The following is a 25,970-nucleotide window of genomic DNA, read 5'->3' on the forward strand; positions in this document are numbered from 1 at the left end:
AGCTCCTCAGTACTTTGTGAGAAGCTTCATGCGCGGGTGTGTGTGTCGGCAGAGGGTTTAAATACACCGATGTTTGGGTTGTGTGAATAAGAGCCATTTGTGTGTTCACTATTTATGCATGCATTTTGTATGTGCACTTCTGTGTGCACAGGTTTGTCGGGATCTGCTGACGACATAAGTGTGAGTGTACATATGTGTGGATGTGTGTAACTGTAATTGATTTCACACTCAGGTCAATGATTTTACAGCTACAAGAGAAAAGCACACAGAATCACTCCAGTCTGCTTCTCATCCCTGTTTCAATTTCCGCTTTTCTTGGTCCCAGATTTGACTTTTTGCTGCAGGCACGTCTATTAATAACACTGTTTGTCTTCAGTTAATATGAATTTGGTTTTATTTACTGAATAAATGTTTCACAACAACAATACACGGCCCACATCATTGTGTGGTCGACCCAACAATCATACATACATCATTTATGCATACAACAGGTACATTTTTTGGGGGTGCATTCACAATAAGACATCTTTTTAATAACAAAGTCTTCATATTCAGATTACACTGAAGGCCAGTAAATGGGCCAAATGTCCATGCACTTATCTGCACACTGACACACATTAAAACAATTTTGCCTGCTGGATACAGTAATGTTACATCCCCCCTCCCTCTACACTGGTTCTAATCATCTAATCGATGCAGCTCTTTCTCTTGACAGACAGAGCGGTTGGAAAATCAGCCTGATTTTCAGGAGAGATCAATGAGCTGATTGACGTGTCAGATGGATGAATGAATATACTCCAATCAGGGCTATCGATCCCACAGACCAAGACCTAACAGGATGGAATGGTGCTAATTGATGATGTCAGCACCTCGGTGTAGAGGCATCTGGAGAGGAAGTAATACGCCCTCGTCTCCATTTACTCATACTATTATATTGGCTATAGTAAGAGCCGTGCCTCTTGTGCATCGTTGCAGGTATTACTCAAATGAATGCGTTTACAGGGTAGAGAGTCGATCTGTCTAAGTAATGGACAAAAAAAGGTTGCAGACTCAGGACAAATATATGTTTTTTTCTATATGTTTTTTTCTGTGACTTTAAGTACAGGGTGGTGTGTGTGTGTTTGTGTTTGTGTGTGTGTGTGTGTGTGTGTGTGTGTGTGTGTGTGTGTGTGTGTGTGTGTGTGTGTGTGTGTGTGTGTTTGTGTGTGTGTGTGATTATGATTTCAGATTGGAAACAGTCAGCAATAATAATGTGATAAGTATTTATTGTAGTATCCGATTTTGACCACTAGGTAGCACTTGGGAGACCTTAAACAAAACGTATTAATCCAAAGCAGCACATATTTGCATGTATGCATGTATGTGTACACATGTATTATGGGAGAGGTTCTGCATCAATGTGTCATACGTGCTTGTGCTTGTGTCTGTGCATGTTATGCATGTGTTCCAGTGTGTGTGCTTGTCCTCTTATGCATGTTCAGTGCGGCCTGGGCACAGGATGCTGCAGGGTCATGTGCTCGGCTCCAGTGAAAGGCAGTCTGTGTGTGCAGTAGTGGTGGACCAACTCAGGGATGCTTGAGAAGATGCAGCTACTCTGATTCAGTGTGTAGCCCAGGCCCTTGCTGCTCTTTGTCTGCGCCACAATGATGTGCACACAACTCTGACTGGTCCTGGTGGAAGGAGGCAGAAAGAAAAATGTCAGTGAAGCAAGTTAGAGACTCATCAATAGTTATAGTTGAGAGTTATAAGACATTGAGGAGCATAATGTGCACGTTGTAACTTAAAAGAAACTGCTCTCTTATCAGTCTCTCCCAAAATTAGACTTGCTGAGTACAGTGGATGTGTAAATGGGGTTAATGATGTTGACGATCCAATAAATGAGCAGTGTACAACAAATGAGCACTCAGGCACACACACGCACACACACACACACACACACACACACACACACATGCACACACACACACACACACACACACACACACACACACACACACACACACACACACACACACACACACACACACACACACACATGCACTGGAACACAGGATTCCCTTGATTATCCCAGTGAACTACTTTGTTGTCTGAAGTATAGCACAAATGCTCATGCATTAACATTAATGCCTTACAGGTTGTAATGCCCGATGCTGTGTCTACTTAGTATAAATCAGGCTTAAACAGCATATCAGTTACACCTGCAGATATTAGCTGGAGAATAATTTTACCAATATTACTAACACAGAGCTAAAGACAAACTGAAGAACAATAAATAAATGTTGCATTACATGTGCTGTCATAAACAAACATTCATACACATCCCCACACTCACTTCAGAGCGATGGAGTACTTGCTGGTTCCTGATTCGCTGTCCCTCACCAGGAAGCTGGCTTCCCTGCAGCGCTGCAGCTGAGCCTCAGCCTGCTGCCGACTCACACTGCCATGGTACCAGCTTGGAGAGAGAGTTGTGGGGGGGGGGGGGGGGGGGGGGGGATGCAGAGAGAGACAGCAGATCAATGACATATAGCTCGCTGACATATGGAGATAAGTCAGATGTCAAGTAAATGATAGGCAATGATGGTGAGAGAAGAAAGTGAGAGTGACGGAAGGAACGAAACAGGCTAAATAAGATTTGCCCTGGACGTAAATCAGGTAGACGGTTGTATGTTGTGGACTGAACAGGTTAACAGGGTCAAAGGTGAACTTGAGAGGGCAAAGAGATAAATATGGGAGACCTATGAGGGAGACAAGCTGGCAGCTGGCTACAGGCGAGAGCCCTGTATCAACATGTGGCCTTGATGCTTGGAGGCAAAACACACTGACATTCAGCCACAACATGAGAGGAACAAATGTGAATATGCTCTGAGCTCTGAGCGAGTTCCATAGGAAAAGAAAGGCCACAACATGAGGAGAAGGGATTCACGGTTCAAATCAGACTCTGTGGTCAATTCCATCAAGCTTCACCTTCCTCCAGCATTTATATTCAGCACGTAATGGGCTGCTGCTGGCTCATGATTGCATTAATAAGTACTCAATTTCGCTTAAAAATGTCTAAAGTGCCAAGTGTGAAATACAAATAAGATGTTGGCCAAGAGGACCATTAGGAAAATTGATTGATTGTAAAAGCTTGATTGCTTTTACAACTTTACACAGGCTTGATTTGGAACCAAAACTGAGGAGGGCGCTGTTTTTCCCACTTCACCCACCCCTCCATTGGCATAGTGGTGGGTAGATACCGAGGGACTCTTCATTTTTAGATGAACTATCCCTTTACTTAGAAAAATGCTTATTCTTTACTATCATAAAAAATACAATCAGAGCAGCACATTTAATGAGAAATGTGGCGCTACTTTTATTGAGCATTAATAATATGCAGGCGACACTCCACTAATCCTGTTGGAAGTTGTGGTCAACGATTAAGAGGTCAACGATCAATCAACACACTAAAACACAAACAGACAATTAAAATCTCACATGTGGATGTGTTAGAGTTTCCAATTGGTCAAACCTAAGTATCTTTGGATTGTTCAAGATCAGCCTGGATCTGAAGCCAGGACTTGTTTACTATTATATAATATGTCATCTCTTATTTCTTTAAATCATTGACTGTAAATAAAGATGGACGGCATGATGGCTCTCCAAACGTGAAGCCAAAGTGTCACAATTGCCACCTGGTGGCTGGCTGAAGTATGGGTCATACATCCTACCTTTTTAATTTTAGTGGATGGGATATGGATCAAATGTTGAAACAATGTTTTCTCTCTTCTTACCTCTGCTTCTCCAGAGGCAGGCCGGGGTCCAATTTAGCTTCATCCCCATCCAGTGGGGCACTGAGGGAGGTAGGGGATGGAGGTGAAAGTTTGTTGGGGCTGGATGAGGGTGAGAGCTTGAGAGTGGGGAAGGAGGGAGACGGGGGCGTGAAAGGGGAAAGTTTCAGGATAGGGGAGGAGGGGAAGGTGGGAGAAGAGGAGGAGGACGGAGGAGAGGAGATGAGGGTTTTATGGTTCCAGTTCTTCTGTCTCAGGGTGTGCTGTTGCTGCATCTGCTGTTGCTGCATCTGCTGTTGCTGCTGCTGCTGCTGCTGCTGGCGGCTGGAGGCAGAACTGTTCTCTTTAGTGGGAGAACACTCCACTGCCTCAAATTGAGCTGAAGGAAGCAAAAGAGACAATATCAAGCTTCCATAACAGAATTCCATCAAAGCATACCAGAGCCACCAAAGTAAACATGTCTCTGGAAGTTGATTCAGCTGGATTGTTGTGTTTCCTCTCTGAAGCAAACGCAAAGTTGTTGTGGCACCACTGTGCAAATAAAGCTTGTGGCATCCTTCCTCCCCATCCCCCCCCATCATCCCTCTCTCCCTCTCTCTACCTGACAGAGCTCTGACAATGTCCTCCTTTCTCCACTCCCAGGGCAGTTCGTACTCCCCGGCGGGACGGACGTCAGACTCCGGTCGTGTGACAGGGATCCACACCCCCTCGCTCTCGCCCTCCAGTCCGCCCTCATACGGCGTGTCGTAGATGTTTGGAGGCGATGGCTTCCCCTCTTCTCCCTTCCTCTCTCTGTGGCCGCGGTCCAGCAGGACACACACTTTCAAGAGGTCTTTGGAGCCACGTCTGCGGACCTCTACAGCAGAAGGTCACAGGATTAGTTGGTTAACAGCTTTCAAATGTAACATTTTAACTCATATAAAGAGAGAAAAAACTTTATCCAAAGGACGGACTCACAGCTATGTAACATTCTTTTGTTAACTTTTTCTTTGTGTCTTGATCCAAAAGGGGCTTTCCTGAAAATTATATTTTGATGTGAACAAACGGCCTCCAAATTGAAGGAAATGTAATTTCCGCTGTGAATGCTAGTTGCTCTATCCCTGGCAATTCCATTCCCTGGCACACTTCCATCCAAGTTTTCTTGGGCAAGACATTGAATCCTCCTGACAGCTGGGTTTTAGTGAGTTAGTGTCAGTGTGAATGTGTCAGTGTGAATGTGTCAGTGTGAATGTGTCAGTGGCAAAACTGTAAAGCACTTGGAGTGGACATCATTGAATAAAAGATTTTTAAAAAGCAGGTGTCAACACTGTGTCACTTTTTTCTTGTAGCTGAGTCAGTCTCCTCTTCTGATTAACTTACCAGATAATAGACCTATCCCCAGACAAATAGAATAACTGTCTGATCTTATATTATATTACTGAACTATACCTCTATGAGCTCTTGGGTAACCTTGATATGCGTTCTCTTTATTTAACCCGTAAAATATAGATGCTTTTCTAAAAAAAACAATTTTTTGCCTAAATTTGCCTGTGACCAGACATGTACCTCTTACAAGCATCTCAGTATTCATTTGCATAATGCCACATTTAAATGAATGTATCTGAGGGGATGAATAATAAAGGATGTGTCCTGGTTGTCACAGTTAGAAAGAGAAAAGGGGAAATGTCTAAACTGGTGTTCAACCATAGTAAAATCTACAATTTTGCATATTTTATTGACATTATGTACTGGTAGAGTTGTCAAACAGGTCACACTGGCAAAGTGTTTTATTGAGTTTTCCATGTTTTTCTTAAAATACATTTGATGCATGGTGCCCTCTAGGTTGTGCTTGTTATGAGAAGTCGCTGCATTTTCAGGAATTTCACTTGTGTTTCCTCGCTGTCGGACAGGTAGCCTGCGTGTCTGCACTATTGTGTGACCAAACAATGGACCTACAGGAAGAAAAGGTCAACACAGCTGCTGATTGGCTGGCTGACCAGGCCACTTCCTGACTGCTGGGAAGTGATTGAGCGAAGGGCACAGGGTGAGGGGAGTCGAGGTGGAGGGGGGTTAGTAGGTTATGGGGAAGGTTGAGGGGGGGGGGGGGTCTTTTGATTTACGGGACACTACAGTATTGTGTTAATATGTCTGTCTATGAGTGTGTGTGTTAGTGGAGAGAGGGGGGGTACTGGGGCCAAGTTCCTATCAAGAGAATGGGGCAAAGGAAACAGAGGCAGGAGACAGGAAGTTGGAAGAGGAAGCTGCACCCATTGTCCCTGCACAATACTGTTCCTATAACAACCGCCAGCCAGGAGGGAAGTTAGCGCAGAGACTGAGGGTCTAATGTCCCTTGTCCCTGTCTCTGTGTCCCTTTAAAACTTAATTAGCACGAGTGTGAGATAGTGTGAGTGCAGAGACGTGTAAAAAGTGTCCCTGAACGTAATCCAGCTGTGCACTCATGTGCAATTGTAAAGTCAAACATTTACTTTACCGACAGCGTCAGAATATGCAGTTTGGATTTTGCTTTGAGTTTATTTTGTCTTCACCATCAGTTTCTCTAAATGTAACTGCTGAGACGGGTGATGTCCCCTGACCTCACCTGTAATGATGACCTGGGCGTCGTAGGGCTCCATGTACCCATCATTCACTCCGGCTCTCTCAGCCTCCCTCTGCTCCCTGGTTTTCTCTGCATCGAAAGGATCGGCGTAGTCCTCCAGGATGATCAGCTGTGTGTGAGAAGGGAAAATAAACCCGTCAGAAAACCCAATGCAGAGGCCCTGCTTCCTATTCAGATGTTACATTCACCTGGAGGCAACAGAGACGACAGGGAGAGAGGGGATCTGATACGCTACGTGTGTGTGTTGTGTGTGCGTGCATGTGCGTGTGTGGTGTCCATGACTGAGTGACAGGCAATGGAGGGACACGCGGAAATACTTGTGCAAAGAGGTCAGTGCATTGTGTTTGCCTGTTTGATGTCGAACAATGTAGTAAATCTGCATTGTGTTCTTTTGAGAGTGATGGAAACTGGATACAGGTTTATGAACTGAGGTGGGAAAGACACAAAGAGAGGCACTGACATCAAGCCCCACTGTGAAATCTGTACTTTACACCATTCAGTTTATTTACTCTTAACCTGCATGCTGCTAAAACCACCTTTCATGGTTTGATTCTAGCAGATGAAATATGAAGATCAAAACGTAAGTTTACATTAGCTATGGTTCCATCTCTTTGAGTTACTCACCGTTGTCTTGATGTCAGACCTCGTCTCGTTGTCCGGCTGCTTCTTTTCACTGATCCCGTTGAGTTTGGGGGTCTTGTATTGTTTGTCCACTTTAATCATCCTGCTGATGTACGCTTGCGCCAGACTCGAGGTCCTGACCTGGCGGTTCTCGTCTGGTGTCCCCGTGGCCTCGATCTTGGAGTTCTTACGACCTTTACCATAAGTGAGAGTCTCCCAGACGGTCCCACCAGACCCAGCGTTGTTACGACCCAATTCCGTAGCCGAATTCTTCCGGTTTCTCCCCGCCAGCAACCCCCCAACTCCTCCATCCTTTCTTTGATTAACTTTCAAACTGTCTCGAGAAAACGAAGGTTTGGTCCGAGGTTGAGAACCTGATTCAGAGGCTGAGCGGACCCTTTCGCTTCCGTTCTTCAGGTTGATGGGGAAATCTCTGAACCATTTTGCCATGACTGCCAAGTTGTTAACACTTCGCACAGATTTGATATTTAGCAACGTATCTGCCTTTTATACGCACTGCACAAATAGACCTAACACTGGAACGTGCGCAACAGCTCCAACTTTACGCACAAGTATTTTACGCACTCCTCGCATTAACTTAGGAATGAAACTGCGATGATTTCTGCGTAATCAAACGGACTGGAGACCCCTTTGTTCTGCTGCACTGATTCCCAGCATCTGAAACTCTCCCTGACAGTCAGAGAACGCCCGGTGCGTCTTGGAGATCATTGGCCAGCGGCTCTTCTTTGCTGCGGACACCCTGCAGTAACAACTATCCCTGCAGTTTGAAAAGTAACTTCTGCAGAGCGTAAACTCGAAAGAACTGGAAGTTTTTCTTTGAACCCAGTAAAGATCCCATTCCCGGAGAGTGAGGTGGTGCGTCCAGTTTGAGGGGAGTGAGGAGATGGAGAGGAAAGTCCGTGCGCGCAGACGGTGGGATGTTGCTGGGGTTTGGGGAGGGACTGTCTGAACGGGGCGGGGTAGGAGTTCCACTGTATTTAAATTGAAAGATTCAGAACTATTGAATCTACAGAAAATCGCCAATCTTTGTCAGTGGCTGGGGAGGTGCCAACGGATATCTGGCAGGGAGCAACAGGTTGGATTCGGAATGTGATGCCAGTTATTGCACAATCTGAAGACTTGCAATCCTTGTCAACCATAGCTAACAACTTGGAAACATTTGTAATGTTTTACCAAGTTGTTTACGCAATTCATTTTGTGATTTGTAATGTCAGGATGGGAAGCCATAACAATGGAACACTTAATATGTCTAAATTAAATTAAATTAATCTGAATTAAAAAGAGATTCTATAATAAACCCATGTGAGAAAAACAACTCAACCTTTACCAATTTACCTTGCACAGACCTGCAGACCAAACAAGGACTTTTGTGAATAAGGTTATGTTTCGATTAACTGACTCAAAAAGCCTGATCATAAGGGAAACACTGAAACAAAAGTCTGTGTTTGTTTTTAATCCCTGTGTGTTTGTAGTGTGATGATTGTATTTTATGTTATTGTGCTGTATTTTGTAATTATTTATTTTTATAATAAAGTATAAACAACACTAGTAGCACAATATGTAGTCTTTCAGCTGCTAGCTCCATGTTATTGGAAGTAACAAAAGTCTGTATGTAGTTTAATATCTGTGTACTTGTAAAGTGTGGGGATTTTATTCTGTATTTTTGTGCTGTAATTTCTAATTAATTAATAAATTGTTTATCATTATCTGACATGGATCAATGGATGTGAAATAAAGCTTAACTAACTAAATCAAATGCTTAAATTTCTCTCTAGCGACACTAGAGCAGCACAATATGTACTCTTTCATCGTCTAGTTCTGTGTTATTGAAGGTAAAACAAGTAGTGTGGTTTTGATATCTGTCTACTTGTAAAGTATGATGATTGTAATCTATATTATTGTGCTGTGTTATACAATTCATTGAATTTGGATTCATTTTCATAATGACATGGATCTACAAGTCTTTCAGCTGCTATAGTTTCTTGTTATTGGAGGTAACAAAAGTCTGTATGTGGGTTTAATATCTGTGTACTTGTAAAGTGTGATTGTTTCCTTATTTTCGTGCTGTAATTTCTAATTTACTTATTATTAGTTAATCATACTCATACAATTCATAGTACTTCAGCTGCTACAGTTCCATGTTATTGGTTGTGCACCTGCAGCCAAAGGCCCAGATGCTGCAGACTGCATGTAATTACCCCCTCTAGTGTTCAGATGTAGAAACCAGCACACGGGGTACCAGCGAGTTTTCACCTTGGCTCGTCAGTGGAGCAGGAAATGTTCACACATGAAGGTTTGTGTTGTCAATTCACCTGGAGTGAAAAATAAGGGCCGGACTTTTCCAACCAAATGGCCTTAAAGTGGTCCTGCACAGCGAGTGATTGACACGCAGATTCCACCAATAGCAAGCGTAGCCGAAATCCAAAGTCCCGCCCACGCTTGTGCGCTGGTCCAATCCCAGAGCGGCGTGCTGGGAGACTGGGCGGGACGCTCTCATCCCTGACAAAAGGTAACAGGTTGCAGCCACGGACTCATGAACTTGTCGCTGTGTCGGTTCGCTTTTCTCTCTCCGGACCTTTAACGAATGAGGGAAAATATCTGAACCGTCGTCGAAAGCGAGGAGGCGACGTGTCCGGGCGAAGCGGCGCAGTCACTTTGGAGAAGAAGGTAACTTTACGCTTAGTTTTTTTAAAACATAATAAGGAACAACAGACAGTTCGAGCCCTACCTGTCAGACGCTCCGTTGCTCTCGTCGCAAACACTTTGTCTGAGGTTTTTTAGCGTTTTTCCTTCTAATAAAACCGCTTTGTTGTTGTTTTTCCTTAATATCGAGTCAGTGTGAACTTCTCTTCTCTTTTCTCTGTTCGCCAGAGTAGCTCGTTAGCTAGTTTGATGGGTCCAGACAGAGACAGGGACCAGTGCTCCCAGCTAACTTCAGCTCGGGACACTTGTATCTGATGTGAGGTGAGGTGAAACCCACTCTAGATGTGTGTGTGTGTTGAAGTTACAAGTCCACGAAAGACACACAAAGATGCTGAACTTAGCTGTGTCTGTGCCCTGAGCTACCAGGGGAGTAGGTCACTGGGAAAACTGAACTGGAAAAACATTCCAACACCTCAGACACTGATTCATCCTGCTTTTATCAAGATGAGATAATTAAAGTTAAGTTAAAATAAGATAATCCATTACTAGTCCCACTACGTGGACATTTGCTGTGTTGTAGCAGTAAAGAGGACACAACTACACACCAGTTAAAGTAATACATAAGTAAACGTGTAATATAAAAGCAAGGGAATACAACAATATCCATAGAATACAGATAATATATTAACTGTGAGCAGAATATATATATATACATACAGTATATTGGATTGCACATTGCATGCCATTGGAATTAGCAGCCTTCATTTAACCAGGTTAGTCCATTTGAGAGATATTTGGCCAAGAGTAGCAGCAACACAGTTTTAGTAAAAGTAAAAGACAAATGTATATGAATATCATTTAAACTTAATCATATCTCTTACATAACCTGGACTCAATCTTGATTTTTACCTTTAAAGACACTCTATGTTTCTGATTTTGAAGCCGGGCAATCACTTTGTACATTAGTGAATTAGTTGCTGAAGGCGTAAACAATTTAACTACTTAAACTTAAACACAAGCAGCACAATAATAATATGTAAATAAAAAATTAAATAAAACTGATGTGGATTCACTAGGGCATTTGGAGAGAGCTGCTATGTAAATACGGAGATGCTCTTTAGGATTAAGTTTGAGTCAGATGACGGGTAAGAAAGAAGTAAGTGCAGGTTATAGTTATGAAGGTGGTAATTAAGGGTTCATGGATTGTGTCGTGAATTTTCAATAATTATAGCATAGAACCTGCAAAACTGCCGGCCATGGTTTTGCGTTTCCAGAATGTTTAGTGTGGTAGAAGCAGTTCTTAACAATACAAGCTGGTAATAGTCTTGCAGATACAAGTAAGCAGATAGAATCCCACAATTCATTCTTTATCTCTCTCTCTCTCTCTCTCTTTCTCTCTCTCTCTCACTCACACAAACACACATACACAGCCCGTGTAAATGAGAACCTCAGAGAGGGACAAGTGTCTGGAATGCGAGGGAAGGGGAGGGGTGTATGTATGTGCTCCTAATATGCTGTCATTTGTTTACTATTTGGTAACACTGAAGTCCCTCTTTGTTATGCCAATGAACTTCTTTGGATTTAAAAGGATGAATTAATGACTGTTTGTTTGCGTGTGAAAGAGGAGCAGTGGCGAGTTTGGACAAGGGAGATTGACTGCATTAGAGAGGATGAGGGCCTGGGTTTATGTCAAGAATGTAATGGAGAGGGAGAGTATTCCCTGAGGACTGAGGGGCCGCCTGTCCTTAAACGACAGAGAGGAAGAGAGCTACTGTTTCTGTTGCTTACACTTTCACCTTTTTTTTATTTTGCCTCTAAAACTCAATGATTGACCTGGAGGAAAGAAGTCAGGCTATGAATTGCCATGTTGGCTCCATAGGAAGCTGTAAACTAAAACTGAAAATCTATCATCTAGAACGAAATCTCATGACGACTTTATTCCACCATTGTTTCCCGGATTAATTGTTTTCTCTATAAAAGGCCTGACAACAGGGAAAATGCCTGTTATAATTTCAGTAACACCCTCAGCTACTTTATTTTTGTCTGACTAATCCAAAGCCCAAATATATTTAATTCATGTAGTGGGGCTCAAAAGGTCTAGGACTACTTTCCCATTCATTCAAATGGACCACTTTCCCAGTCCCAGTGAATGAGCAAGTGGTCTCAGACTCTAGCTATTTTGGATATGAAGGGGAAAGACATTCAAATGCTCAAATTTAAGATGTTAGCTCAAAAAGATGATTAATTAACATGCTATTTTAAACAAAAGATTGATTGGCAATTAATTTGACATGATCATGAAAGTTTACCGTTAACCTTGTAAACAATAGTTTCACATAAAAAAAAAGATGCAAGATTTCAGGGAACTGTAAGAAACAATTTTCACTATTTTCTGACATTTTACAGACTAAAAGACAATGACATACATTTATATTCAGCCAATAGGATACGGATAAATCTGGATATTATACTGAATTAAACACAATCGCTGACTCCATAAGTCAGCAGAGGCATTTTCATGACTCTGCACACTTTGGTGGTGTGCCATTTCTCTCCACAGCCGCTAATCTCCTAATTATATTTCCCCTTCCATCTCGGAATCCGAACAGGAGAGTAGCTCCAATTCAATTTACTGTGCAAGAATTTAATTTAAGGCCAGAGGCAGACAGTCAGTCAACGTAACACAAGTGGTAGAAGCATCGGAAAACAGCCCTGTAAGCTGGGAAAACCAGCCTGTGAAAGGATGTCTATTGTTAGTGTGGAAAAAAGTAACTTGATTCTGTAAAAGACCACTAGGACTAACTAACATAAAAAAAAGATTATTGCTTAACATTACTCACTTGATTGCTTGGTTTATGAGAACATAGCAAAAAAGAAGGTGACATAAAAGCCCTTTATTCAAAGCCATTAGCAGTTTCAAAGTATTGCTGATTCATTATCTGACAAATTGATTAATTCTTTAAGACAAAAATGTTCCAGGTTATACATGTTTTTACTTTTAAATAAAGAAACTGTCATGTTTTTAAAAGTGTTAACCAACAGTTAAGGAAGTGTATAACAAAATGTAAGATAACAGATGATAATAAAAATACTTTCTGTATTTTCAAAGGCTTTGGGAAGAAATTAGTTGGGGGGGGGGGGGGGGCGAGGGAGATGAACATGTCATTGTTGAAGCAAACTTGTTGTATTCAAGGACAATGTGAGCGAGTGAATGAACGAGGGCAGGGATAGTTTTGGCATTCTCAGAATGGCTGCCCTCGTTTTCCGCCCCACATCAGCTGGACAATAGGATGCGTCTGCCCCCTCACCACATCCCTCCTGGAGTTCACAATGTGTTCTTCTTCTGTGACATAAAAAAATAATCTGATGAAGATGAACAGCTATGAAAAGAGTTTTATTCACCATTCAGTCTTTCTGAACTGTAAGTTAATAAGGCCCATGTTTGCTCAGACTCTTGGCACTAATCAGACGAGCATTTCACATTAAATCAATGGACGTTGTTTTCTGCATTCCTTGTGATGGCGTCCATCCCGGGATTGTCAGTGCACGACCCTTTTGCTTGACCTTGGAGTCGAGGCAATGTTCTGCAGACTTCATGCCCGACTTCACAAATGTGCTATGACGTGGGCTTTCCTCTGTGGTTTCAAAACGGTGGAGAAAAAAAAAAAAATTGACCCCAATGTGCACATTGTCCGATGAGCAGACCTGTCTGCGGAAGCTGCGTATGCACCACAAGCATACAGATCATATTTAAAGGTCATTCACGTCATTACACACGACGTTGCTTTGTTCACGGGCAGCCCAGAGACTTACCTTCACCTGTTCTTACCCTGAAGTTGTTTTAGTGTTCTTTACTGTAAGGTGTGGCTCAGCTTGTTGACCATAGTTTGCTATATCTCAAAATGACTTGGCTGCATTGTGTTATACAGCTTCATAATTCTGTATGGAAATATAGAAAGTGTGTGTGTAGCTGTTCAATAATGGATGCTATTTGAGGGTTTCTTTCTGTGTATGTGGGGGATGGTTGTTCACAGGAACGGCTTGACTTTGGATGTTATCACACAAGGCACTGATAAGAGAAGAAAAGCTGGCTGTTTCTTTTTCTCTCTCACATTACCCTCCCTTTCTGGCCCCCCGCCCACTCTCCCAGTCTCACCTTGGAAGCTGTGGGGAGGAAGTGAAAGGAGCAGGGCCCAGAGGTCAGGAGGGAGTGTTGTAATAGGTTTGAAATGGGTTTAATGAACCATACCGGTGTAACGTCACTGGGGATGGGATCATAACACGAGGCTGGATCAGCCAGTCAATGTGATATCAGGAATGTTAAGTTCTTTAAAGAGCTGTCAGTGTCAAAACCGGTTTGCGGTGACGTATGGGTGCTGTGGAAGAGTTTGAGATTTACTCATCAACTGCCATCAAAAAGAGGGAGGGTTAGGGAGTAAAGAAAAAAAATAAAAGTAGAGAAATTGCAGAGTGAAAGAATGAAAAGAACAGTTGCCATAGTACAAACAGTTTGTATTTGTATTCAAGCTGTCAAAGTTTTGGCGGGGGTTGGGTCTGGTATCTGCTTGGGAAGTTTCCAAAAGTTGGGAAAGACTTTGTTGGTCCTTACAAGTGGAGAGTGATATGTGGGTGTGTGCTCTCAGGTTAATGACTAATGGAGTGCACCGGGGACAAAGTCCACAAAAGCAACCGAGAGACAGAAACCAAGTGTCACTGCGTATGAATCAGTGTCGCTGTGTTCGTTCCAAGCAAAGCTGCATCTCTGTTTTGGTCTAACAAGCGTCTGACATTTCCACATTTCTTGCTAATGAGTGCTTCTATTATTTGGTTTCCTAATTTGTGGGATTATTTGATAAAAGAGCAGTTTTTCTAAGTTAACCTGACTATTGTTGTACTTGTTTTTTTCTCTTTCTCTCTCTGCCTTCCAGAATATTTTATTTTCACTATAGCCTGTACCTAACATTAAAGTTTTAAATTCATATTAATTTGTGAATTAAAGAAATTCCCAAATAATAAATATCAATAGTAATTTTTAAAAACATTAAAACAAAGCCTGAGCAAACAGTCTCAATACAGATCTCTTCATATTTGTTTTAGATGGAAGGATTATGACGAAGATACACGTAAATCAGGAATTTTAGAGGGAGCCAATTAACTTACTAGTGCTGTTTGGTGGAATAACTATATTTAAGTCTTTCTAAATTCCATCAAACAGATATTCTATCCAGAAATCACTTGTTATTGACATGTAAACAAGCACGAATGTATCTGCACTATAAGCTCACATCAGCAGGTCTTTGCTGATTTATCGGTTTAGAACTAATTCAGACTTTTTCAGTTTTTGTAATTTTCTTGTGGGAAATGCAGTAATGCTTGCATGTAAACCATGAATAAAGTTAATGTGACCTGTTTTAAAGGGTCAGCGCAGCCTTTTTTCTTTTTTTTTTTAGGTCTATCATCTTAATTTTGAACAGTGGAGGATAGCTACTGTGAACATAAGGATTTGCAAATTAATGAAATGTCATGTAACAAGACGAGTTGTTTATATTTTGGATATCGCCACAAGATTAAAGCCAATATGCAGCCAGGTAGCTCTGATGCAGGATGTGCTCTATCCCCGTCCTTGCTTCCTTCTCTACTCTTCAGCCTGATCTCTTCTCTGTCACCAGAATGAGCACACAATCCTCAGGCAGGAAGACCCCAGTGGACCACGGCGTCCAGATCCGCTTCATCGATGAACTCGGCGGGCAGCCTGGGGCCCAGCCCAAGACCAAGACTCAGGCCTCTGCCAAATACGGTGTGGCAGTCAGGGTGCAGGGTATCGCTGGCCAGCCCTATGTGGTCCTGAAGGATGGAGAGAAAGGAGACTCGTATGGGGTCCAGCTCAAAACCCAGCCCTTATCTGGCTACACCAGCCTTCCACGGCGGAGAGAGAAAGCCGAGCCAGGAACACAGGGGGAATATGTAGGAGGAGGAAGCGGAGGTGGGCAAGAAGGGGCACTACGCCGGGCCCAGTCCCATGGGTCACTGTTGGACAGGGATGGAGAGGAAGGGGCAGGCAATGAGGATTTCCAGCTGTCGAGGCCACCAGGGGATGGGAAGTCTGGTAGTTATGGGAACCTGGATGGAGGTTTAGGTGTAAGAGGAGAGCGAGAGCAGCCTCAGCATGTCAGTGGTAGAGGTGGGCCTATGGAAAGGAATAAATGGGGTGGTTCTTATCAGACAGGGCTCAATGGGTCATCAGGGTCAGTGAGGGGCAGTCAGACCTACCCCGACCCTCCTCAACAAACAAATGATTTTCAGTCTAATCGGAGACAAACTGCTGTAAACAGACCAGTAAACAGGTTTGATGATGTAAACAGAGGGGAGCAGCAGAGAGGCCTCCTTCCTCCACAACAAGATCCCAGAGCTACATCACCTCTTCACAGCCCCTACCCCTACACCTCACCACCGTCCTCCACTCACAGCAGCTTAGGGCGCAGCCAGCACGCTGTGAAGCAGTGGCCTCTACCAGGGAGAGAAGCTGCTGTGGTGACACCGCAGGCCGGCATCACTGAGACACAGGTAAGAATTCTGTGTTTTTCGGCTAAGCCATTAAATCCTATATTCAGTGCAAAATTGCAAGAGTAGTTTTCTGATCTATATCTTAAGGTGACCCCTGACCTTTTGCTGGACCAGGCTCAGAGTGCAGAGATGAGCGTTGAGGAGGAGCAGGTGATGCAGACCATATACAACATCCTGAGGCAAGGGTATGGACCTCCATGTCATCATCAACTTCCTGTTACTGGAATAGCACTTTTTTAAAATGAATGTCACAATGAAATACTCATAAATGACATGAATGTTAACCTTTTGTCTTTTTTTCCCCCTTCCCTCAGAACCAATGAGAGCGATGTTGCCATCAGACACAGGGTCAAGCTCATCGCTCAGAAGATTCAGAATATAAAGGTTTGTCCCTGAGGAAAATTTCTAATTCTAAGTTCAGGAAGGTTTGTTCCGGAACTTGTTCATAAAGAGATAATGCAAGTAGTTAACGTACAGCATTTTAGTCTCCTTACACCTTTGTCTTCAGTGTAAAGAATCCCAGAGGGAAGAGTGGATGAGAGAAAAGAAGGAACTTGAGAGAAAGAATGCTGAACTACAAAGTGCCCTGCAGGAGGAAAAGAGGGTAAGAAAAGCAAGATAAAGATTTTTTCCTGCTGTAGCTCTAAAACCCATATGAGTTGGTGCTATTTCATTTAAACAAACCCATCATCAAAGATAGGGCAGGTATAAAATGCATACTTGAGTTTTGGGTTGTTACTATAGTTTTGTTTCACCCACCAAGTCTAAATTCAGCCAGCGGATTGCGACTGGCTGCCACCACGGAGGCTAACCCTCAGAGGGGAACCTGCCACTTTAACTCGCCTCTAAATACAAAGGGCACCTCCAATGTAACACATAGATGCTCCTTAAAAGGAGAGCACCCACTTTCAAGTGAAGGAGGCAGTTGGTTGGAAGTAGAAAACTGTCCTTAGAGTCTTTTTGTCGTTTTGACTAATCCAACCAGGAGGGCCTGGGGGTTCCTTGGAGTGTGCTTCAGATTAATCCTCTGATTAATCCCTAAAGCCCTCCAGCCTGGTCAGAGGTGCACACATAGAAGAATCTTACCTCAGTAATGACGCATCAAATGTGATTTTAAGGAAGTTGGGCAGGTCTTAATCTCTAATAGCCCCTAAGAACTTAATCCTTTATGCCTATTGATCGGCTGGCAAATGCAGGACCGCTTTAGCATTTCCTAAAAGACCATTGTTTATGCCACCAGAGCTACCTGATGTCTCATATTTCACTGCTCTCATTTATTCATCATGTCTGCTTGTGTGTAGGACTCTGATCCCGTCCTGAAAGCTGAGCTGGAGTCCTGTCTGGATGAAAACCTGCAGCTGCGGGAGATGCTGGACCGAAAGAAGACAGAATTAAATGAAACACATTCAGAGTGAGGGCATTACAACACTTGCACACTCAAACACACACAGAAGAAAGCATGAATAGACATGGTACCAGTCTTTGTGGTCAGGAGTAAGAGGGGTTATAATGAACCTACTTTGATTTCACGCACACACTTCTCACAATTCCAAGAACAAGCAGTTACTGTATCTCATTCATGCGGCCGAACAAGTATTGTGTTGTCATTTGAATTCAAAGACGTAATGTCTCTGCTCCTTTTCTCGCAGGCTGACTCAGCTCAGGATGGATAGGGAGAATGCAGAGGCACGAGTCAGAGGGATGGAGGACCAGCTGGCTGAGCTTCAGGACGAGCTGAGAAGAGATAACGGCAACAAGACGGTACAAATGAAACACTGATGAACAGGGACAAATCACCAGCACTGGATTAAAAAAACATACTGATAGTTTGAATAGCTGAGAAAGCTTTTACGGTTAAAAGCAATATTAAATTTAATAAAATAATATAATGCTGACTAGTCAAGCGTATCAAGTGTTTATACTGTACATTCCCTGTGTCTGCAGGACCTGATGTCTTGTCAGGCCCAGCTGATGGAGGTCTGCCAGCTGAAACACAAGCTGGAGGAGACACTGAGACAGAGAGAGAGGGAGCTCACCGCTCTGAAAGGAGCACTAAAGGAAGAGGTGGGCACACATGACAAAGAGATGGAAGTCCTCAGAGAGCAGTACAGTGCGGACATGGAGAAGCTCCGCAGCAGCATGGAGCAGGTGTCTCAGGTGTGTATAGACACACACACACATACTGACAAACTCACATTATTTACATTTGACAGACAAATGCCTTAAAACTCCACTTTGAGTGGATTTTCTTATTGATAATAATTTATAAAAGTTGACTGTCTCCCTCCCTGACTGTGCCAGGGGAGCCCAGTCCTGGTACTCTCTCATGCTCACCAGGAATTACAGGCACCACAAACAGTCAGCGCTGGTATTAGGAGTTAATGCCCATACGTGAAATTTGCAGAGTTAACGCAGAAAAACTAGTGATATCTATTTATGAAATGATATTATGCTATATGCTCATCTCTTCTGCCTTCTGTTTCAGTCTCATGCAGGGATCGAATCTGAGCGTTTGCGTGTCAATGCATCAGTTCGCTCTCTACAGCAGCAGCTGGAGGACTGTCGAGACGAGAGTGGCCACTGGATGGAGCAGTTTCACTCCACCAGAGATGATCTTCGAACAACTAAACAAGAGTGAGTCTAAAGACATCTAAACACTTTGTATGAACCACAGAGTGTATTCATCAGTACTTTCCTGGGTTAGGGATTTCCAATGTTTACGTCGACCTAGATTTTTGTCACCCTCGCATCTTTTCATTTTTTCAGTTTGCTGTACTACTAATGTGTGTCCATCTCTTCTCTTATTTCATTCTACTTTGTCAATGTTTCTCCCTCTCTGTCAGAGAGCCACCCAGCACTCCTGGAGCACCGTGAGAGTCACTAATTGATCCACATTTGTGTGTAGATAGCTGTAGATGTGGCTAGCTGTGCTAAAAACTGTATCCCTGTAGTGACAAGGCCATCCACACGTGATCTGAGCTCAAATGTGGACCATGAACACCTGAGGGCATGAGTCCCAATGGGAATATGGACCATATTTAGTTCTTTGGTTGAGCAGAAATGATGCTTAGTATTCACACACAACATTTTTGCTTTAGAATTGTCTTCATAGTACACATACAGAGAGAGCTGTGGATGGTCTATTCCTGAGTGTTTAGATAAAAAACAGGGAAGGCTGATGTATTTCCTGTTTTTGACGATTAAATAATGATTTAATTGCTCATTGACAACAACAAAATAATACTCTTCTGTCATGATTCACTTCAACAATCCAACAGCTACAGATCATCTTATTAAGCAGTAACAATATATTGGTTCAGTCGGCTAACCTCACTCGTATGTTCACATTTTTCAGACTCCTGCAAGCTCGTCTGGAAAAAGAGGAGTTTGAGGAGGAACTGAAGGAGCTCCAGGAGAGAGTGAGCACCATGAAACAACAGATACCAGACCCCACCCACACCCAGACTATCAACCAGGTGCAGTAAACACATTCACAGCTTTACACCATCACTGATGCAAAGCTGAATAACAACAAAATTCAACATCAAAATTTTCATACTTCTGTCCAGGAGCTCAAGAGATACAATGCTGATCTGCAGAAGGCAAAGACTGAGGTGGAGAAGCACCGGATGGAGTTTGACAAGAAGGTTATGGAGGTCATCACCATAAAGAAAACTCACCAGAACCAAGAGGCAGAGATGAAGTATGAGATTGACAGGCTCAAGGGCCAATTGCAGAGGGCTAAAGAAGACCATGCCAAGGCACAGGAGAAAAATAAGCAGGTTAGTTTAAACTCACAGAGCAACAAAGAGATCATTTAGGGTCTTTGTGAAGTTTTGTGTGGTAACACGTATGTGTCAGATGGACTTGCATGACTAGATGGTTAGAATCATCTCTTGAAGTGTTTTGTCTAAATCCTTTTCCTCCTGCCTGTAGCTCCCAGACCCATCCACCATCACGGAGCTAGAGCAGAAGCTTGTGGAGGCAGGTATGGAAGCTAACCAGCTCAAAGAGAAACTCTCATTGGCTGAAGAGGAAGTGGAAAGCAGAAAAACACAAATCAGTAAAGATCAGCTGGACCTTAAGTCGCTTCAAGACTCCCAGCAGGAGCAGAAAGACGCCAACGCACGTCTTAAAGATAAACTCTCACGGTTAGAGGTAACGTTACATCCTCCCACACAACACTGTTCAGCTCAGCGTGTTAGATACCATGCAATTATTGGATGCATCGAAGCATAATTGCACATCCTCTGTGGTTTCATCAGGCTCAGCTGCAGACCAGCACCACAGAGAGCTCAGAGACAGAGCTCGCCCTCCACTCTGAGGTGAGAGGCCTGAGATCTGAGCTAGATGAGGCCAAGAGAAAAGCCTCCAGACTGAGCCAGGAGCACCGTGAATGCAGCCTGCGCCTGGAGGATACAGAGAAAGAGAAGGAGACACTCAAGCAGAACATCAACCAGCTGGAAGAAGCCAAACGGCAGCAGGAGAGAGCTCTGGAGAAACTCAGCAAAGAGGTGAGAAAGGCCTGTGCAGCCCGCAGCATCCGGCGGCTCGACAGAGGACACACACTGCACAAAATATTCATCCGCTGTGTTTTTCATTTTGTTCCCTCTCCCTCCCTGTCAGCACGAGTCTCTGACCACGTCCTCAAGGGAGGAGGCACAGGCTCTCAGGGCTCAGCTGGAAGAGCAGAGAGACAGAGCACGCAAGGAAATGCACGAGGTGCAGCGTCATGGAAACGACGCTGAGACTGAGCTTGAAAGAAGCAACACAAATCTGAAGAGACTGGAGGAAGAAGTGTGTGTTTGTGTTTGGATGTTTGTTTTAAGTGTTTGTTTGCATGATTACCCTCTTATTTGGGTTTCATAAGGAAAGTCATGTCTGATCTTAATATGTTTAGACATATAATATTCATTGTGAATGCTTCACCGATTGTATTCATGGAAAGCTGATTATATATTATAATCCTATAATTTTCTTCTGATGAACATTCAGTTTGACAGAGAACATTTCTAATTATACGATAAACTTCACTAGATGTCACGGCAGAAGAAGGAGATCCTGCTTGTGTGTGAGGAGAGAGACAACCACCAGCTGGATAAAGAGCTTCTCTCCAACAGACTGCGCCACCTTGAGGCAGAGGTGGAGGCCAGCAAAAACAACCACAATGAGAAAACCCGGGAGATCCGGATCCTGGAGGTACGATATGAATAAACCATTTGGGGAAATAAACAATGGCAACACAGATACCAGCAGTTAATGATTTTGCTTTGCATACATTGTTAGTAGGAACAGTCTGTACATGTGAATGTATGAAAATATCTTGCCTCCATCTGTGAATTAAGCATACATGGCTTTAGATTCAAGTGTTTCCTTTTGCACTGCACACATGCTCCAACAAAGTCTGTATCAAAACTAGAAGTAATGGAACAGTTCTGTCCAAACTTGACACGATTTCTGAGCATTTAACGAAGCAGAACCTGTCTCTGCTCTATCAGGACAAGCTGAAGCGTATGGAGCTGGAGCTGGAGGAGGAGAGAAGCAGTGCGGAGATGATGACGGAGCGGATGACGAGGAGCAGAGACCAGATCGATCAGCTCCGCTCTGACCTCATGCAGGAGAGGTCCTCCAAACAGGACCTGGAGCTGGACAAGAACACCATGGAGAGACATGTATGTGCACATATGACCCACCTGTGTTTGCCGACATTTGTGATCAGCAGCTTTCACCTGACTCTCCTTGTGTGTCTGTGTTTGTGGCGGCAGCTGAAGGAGCTGAGGAGTCGTGTTGTTGACATGGAGGGCCAGTCTCGCTCCTCAGCCGGAGTCTCTCAGCTGGAGAACAAGAACCTGGAGCTTGAAGAACGCCTACGCAGCGAGGAAAGGTACAGTGCAACTGATGGAAAACTTCCTCAAAGGGATCCTTACTCTGAACCACATTTTTCCTCTTTTGTTTGAATCGAATATTCATCTATATACTGAAGAATTTATATTTTGGTGGTTTTCCCAATGTGGGTTTTCATTATCTTGCCATTTTAATTGTGAAATTTAGACAGGAAAGATATTTAAAAAATATGCATGATAGGGGCCACAATTTGGGCTGTTACTAAAAGTTGATGTGATTTGACTGTATTACTTGAGTTTTTGATTATGATGAAATAGATGAGCTTTGGTATTTCAGAGAATGATATTCATTAACATGCTTCTATGTCTTTTGCTCTGTTCTTCTTTCTCCTGTTTATGAAAAGGGATAAGAACTCTGTCCTGGCATCTCAACGTCGTCTGGAGAGGAAACTTAAAGACCTCAGTTTGATGCTGGATGAGGAGCGACAGACACACACTGAACAGAGAGACCAGGTACACACGCTTACCAACCACTGGATGTCAGTATAACCTTTACTGAGAATTAAACTTTAAACTTGTTGTACGTTGCAGTTTGCTCTGAGGGTGAAGGCTCTTAAGAGGCAGGTGGATGAGGGAGAGACGGAGCTGGAAAGGGTCGATGGTCTCAGGAGAAAAGCTCAGAGAGACATGGAGGAACAGATGGAGTTTAAAGAAGCCCTGCAGACCAGAGTCACAGCTCTGGAGGTCGAGATCAAGTAAGCATTTACTCTTCTTTGTCTGAGTTTTACAGTTTCTCATCCAATTTCTTAGTCATTATGAGCCTTTGGTTTTGACTGATTAGGCAAGAGAGTTCCTGGCAGCCATATTATCACAGCTCTAGGGACCATGGGGCCAGGTTTGGAAAAAACTTGTGTGATTTTCAGGTTTGGGATGGGTTGAGTCACGTGGGCCGGGCTTTTACTCTGCGTGTGTCTGTAATCGGGGGAAACTTTGGGCTCAGGTCGGGTTCTGACAGTGTGGGTGGGAGTGTGTGTTTTAGAGACACCACCTGCTGTTTCTTGCGTCACAGTATGAGTAAAGCAGAAATGATGAGCTAATTCCCGTGAACTCAGATTCCTTGTGTGTGACACACAGTTACAGACACCTGGTGGAGATTTACTCAGCCTCCCTGAGGTGCAGTATTTCACAAATCGATGCGTGTAAAACATCAGCGGGCACCCACGTTGGAGAAAGAATTTCATTAAACTCAAATGGGACATTACTCATTTATCACAGGGGGAAATAAAATTCCAGACATGAGCCCACTCGTGAGGAGTCACATGTTATTCTTTTATATGACCAGCAGAGGGAGCACTGTTATCACCTATTCACATTAACATTTGCAAATAAAGCAACTGATGACAGAGTAGCTGCTTGTTTTGGTAGTACCTTATAAAAGAGAAGATTCTGATGATGATGATGTGATAATGATGTGTCACAGGAGGAAAGCTCAGGCAGCAAGGCGTCCAGCTCTGGATTCAGCCCTGAGCTCAGATGATGACGACAGCTTCTATGACCCGACCAGCATCACCTCCATCCTCACTGAGGGCAACCTCCAGACCAGCTCCTGTTGAGGCAGCACCTATGGGACCGGGCGGGAGAGAGGAAGCAGCGATAGAGGGTAGTGTAGGATCCCTGGTTTGTAGTTTGGGAGTAAATCCAAAAGGCAGAATGGTATGCACTAGATATAAAGTACACATTGTAGAAGTTAGCAGGGGGGAGATTTTCCATTCTTGATTGAACGGAAGGAAACAAGACATCCTCTTCTGTTCGGGGAATTCAATTCAGTCGTCTACAATGTGCTGAGATGTTCTCCACGGTACAACTGGAACAAATCCTAGTCATGCACATCGTACACAGCCAATACGTCTCAGACCAGTTTAAGGTAAAGATTGTTCATCAAGCACTTATGGTTCTATGTCTGGCTTTGACTGTAGGGTAATTTATACTCTCATTTCCTGGTGTAAAAAGTTTACATAGTAGACAGAAGACAGGTAGAACCAGAGAAAACAAGGACTGAATGTCGACGCTGTGATTATTAAAGACACCACGGAAGGCAAACTGCGAGCAATGCAACAAAATAACCCTCAAATGAATTTGCATAACCAGCTCTAATGGTTAAAGTACTGTAAATGATTCCTGCTGAATAGAATCTGGATTTTGTTTATTGAAAACAAAATATATATTTGTTTAGCTCTGTCCTCTGGTTTAGAGTTTACTCCACATTCCAGTCTTCACTGTCACCTGGTGTACATTATAAACTATGACACTATTATAGCATCCCAAATGGATTTTTTTACACAAGGACACAGGTTCTTCTTTCAAGCCAGTAATAAATAGCACATATGTGAGAGAAGCCTCATGTTGGTACAAAAAGTTAATTCATTGAATCATTATTCTGTAGAGGTTTCTCAGTAAAGATGCAACCATGTAGAATCTCAGGAGTTTTGTTCCAAAACTCTGACGACAGAGAGATCCGTGCCTAACGAGCGGCTTTCCTTCAGAACATGAAGGATTCAAATGGTTTTCCACTTTGGAAGAAACAAAATGGCCAAAATATCTTCACTGTGCCGTAGAAACTTTACAAAATGTTTGATTGAAGCTGCACAACTTCTATGCATTCCCTTATAAAACATGTACATCCCTTTCATTACAATGCCTTAATGATTTTTTATTTGACTCGTTATTCTTATCAGAATTATTTTTTGTTGTAAAGTTTTGTAGATTTGAGTCTTAAACTGATTTTGGAAACAGTTTGAATAATCAGTTGAACTTATAATTGTTTTACATTCTGCTGCAATGTAACATTTCTCTCTGTTATTCCAGTGATACTGAAAATAGTACCTATATGATTTGTTAGACAGCTGAATATACATATGTTGAATTGAAGGTGCTGGTATTTACTGTAATTGTTGAATGGAAAAGTTTCACACTGTAACGGTACTTCAGAGAATAGTTTTTCTATTACGAGAATTCATTTACAAACAATAAAACTATCAAGTTAAAATGATCTGTTTAATCCTTGTCGTTGTTACAGAATGATACTTTAACCCTTTTTTCTGTGTAACTACTTTTGGAATATTTCAAATGAGGAAATAAGCAAATAAGGTGACTTAACTCTCAATTTCAGGATACACAGTTTCCTCATTATTTTTGGACAATTTGCCTTTTAAAACCAAAATGTTGCTCCTCTAATCTTCTCATCTTGACATCTGTGTTTAAGCAAAGGACCTTTAATTCTATACAATTTATCTGTCATCAGGTGGAAATGTGTGATCACACTTGCCTCAAGCGTTCTGAATAAAAGAGAAGATGTAGAGGAAATGTGACTAATTAAAAGACACAAAGCAGCTTATGACTGTCATGCTGCAATGCTGATGGATCATTTGTGTTTTGGCTGCAGGGCCGTACTTCTCTGGAATCAAAGTTAATGTTTGTTATGTAAACCTGAGTTCTGTGGAACTGTGAACCTCACGGATCATCAACCTGGTTGAGCACATAATAGGTATTATCTGTGAGAGTGTGTGTGTGTGAGAGTGTGTTTCCGTTTCCAGTGCACAGCCTTAACTCACACTGACACTTCTAGAGTCTTCATAGTGACTCTGTGTCAAAGTCATTAACCTGTGAGAAAATGTCAACACAATCATTTTCTCTCACATTTCTTATTCGTGTGACGCCTTAGTAGGTAAAACATCTTAACTGCACATCTAGAGTGTAGAGCTGAGATGCTGTTGGTGCTGAACGATACACATCCTTGTAGAGGCTCGTAGGGAATCTAACATCGTCCAGAAACACAGGAAAACTACATTACCCCCTAAAACACAATTCCATATGTGACCCACTGTATCAGAAGCAGGGCGTTAAGATCCATTGAAC

The 25,970-nt window shown here is 42.9% G+C and overlaps 2 protein-coding genes across 3 annotated transcripts; one reads left to right on the top strand and one right to left on the bottom strand.

Moving 5' to 3' along the window:
• Positions 1-376: 376 nt before the first annotated feature.
• Positions 377-7,946, bottom strand: she (Src homology 2 domain containing E). The gene is made up of 6 exons (XM_053432304.1): positions 6,988-7,946; positions 6,346-6,472; positions 4,369-4,623; positions 3,771-4,146; positions 2,333-2,452; positions 377-1,670 (listed from the first exon to the last, which is right to left on the bottom strand). Exons 1-6 carry the CDS (start codon positions 7,432-7,434, stop codon positions 1,478-1,480), a joined length of 1,518 nt encoding a protein of 505 aa, XP_053288279.1. The 5' UTR covers positions 7,435-7,946; the 3' UTR covers positions 377-1,477.
• Positions 7,947-9,515: 1,569 nt separating this feature from the next.
• LOC128449244 (cingulin) lies at positions 9,516-25,104 on the top strand. 2 transcript variants are annotated; one of them, XM_053432305.1, is made up of 20 exons: positions 9,516-9,672; positions 15,318-16,212; positions 16,300-16,397; positions 16,527-16,596; positions 16,721-16,816; positions 17,514-17,623; positions 17,862-17,973; positions 18,157-18,369; positions 18,698-18,846; positions 19,568-19,688; positions 19,782-19,994; positions 20,149-20,370; positions 20,478-20,726; positions 20,839-21,009; positions 21,250-21,411; positions 21,711-21,884; positions 21,978-22,096; positions 22,460-22,568; positions 22,647-22,810; positions 23,536-25,104. In XM_053432305.1, the coding sequence occupies exons 2-20, from the start codon at positions 15,319-15,321 to the stop codon at positions 23,666-23,668; spliced, it is 3,579 nt and encodes a 1,192-aa protein (XP_053288280.1). In that variant the 5' UTR covers positions 9,516-9,672; position 15,318; the 3' UTR covers positions 23,669-25,104. The 2 variants fall into 2 exon arrangements, with proteins under 2 accessions (XP_053288280.1, XP_053288281.1); XM_053432306.1 differs by having other exon boundaries at positions 16,327-16,397.
• Positions 25,105-25,970: the final 866 nt, after the last annotated feature.

This window comes from Pleuronectes platessa, chromosome 10, assembly GCF_947347685.1.
Source record: "Pleuronectes platessa chromosome 10, fPlePla1.1, whole genome shotgun sequence".
In the NCBI taxonomy this organism is placed as follows: domain Eukaryota; kingdom Metazoa; phylum Chordata; class Actinopteri; order Pleuronectiformes; family Pleuronectidae; genus Pleuronectes; species Pleuronectes platessa.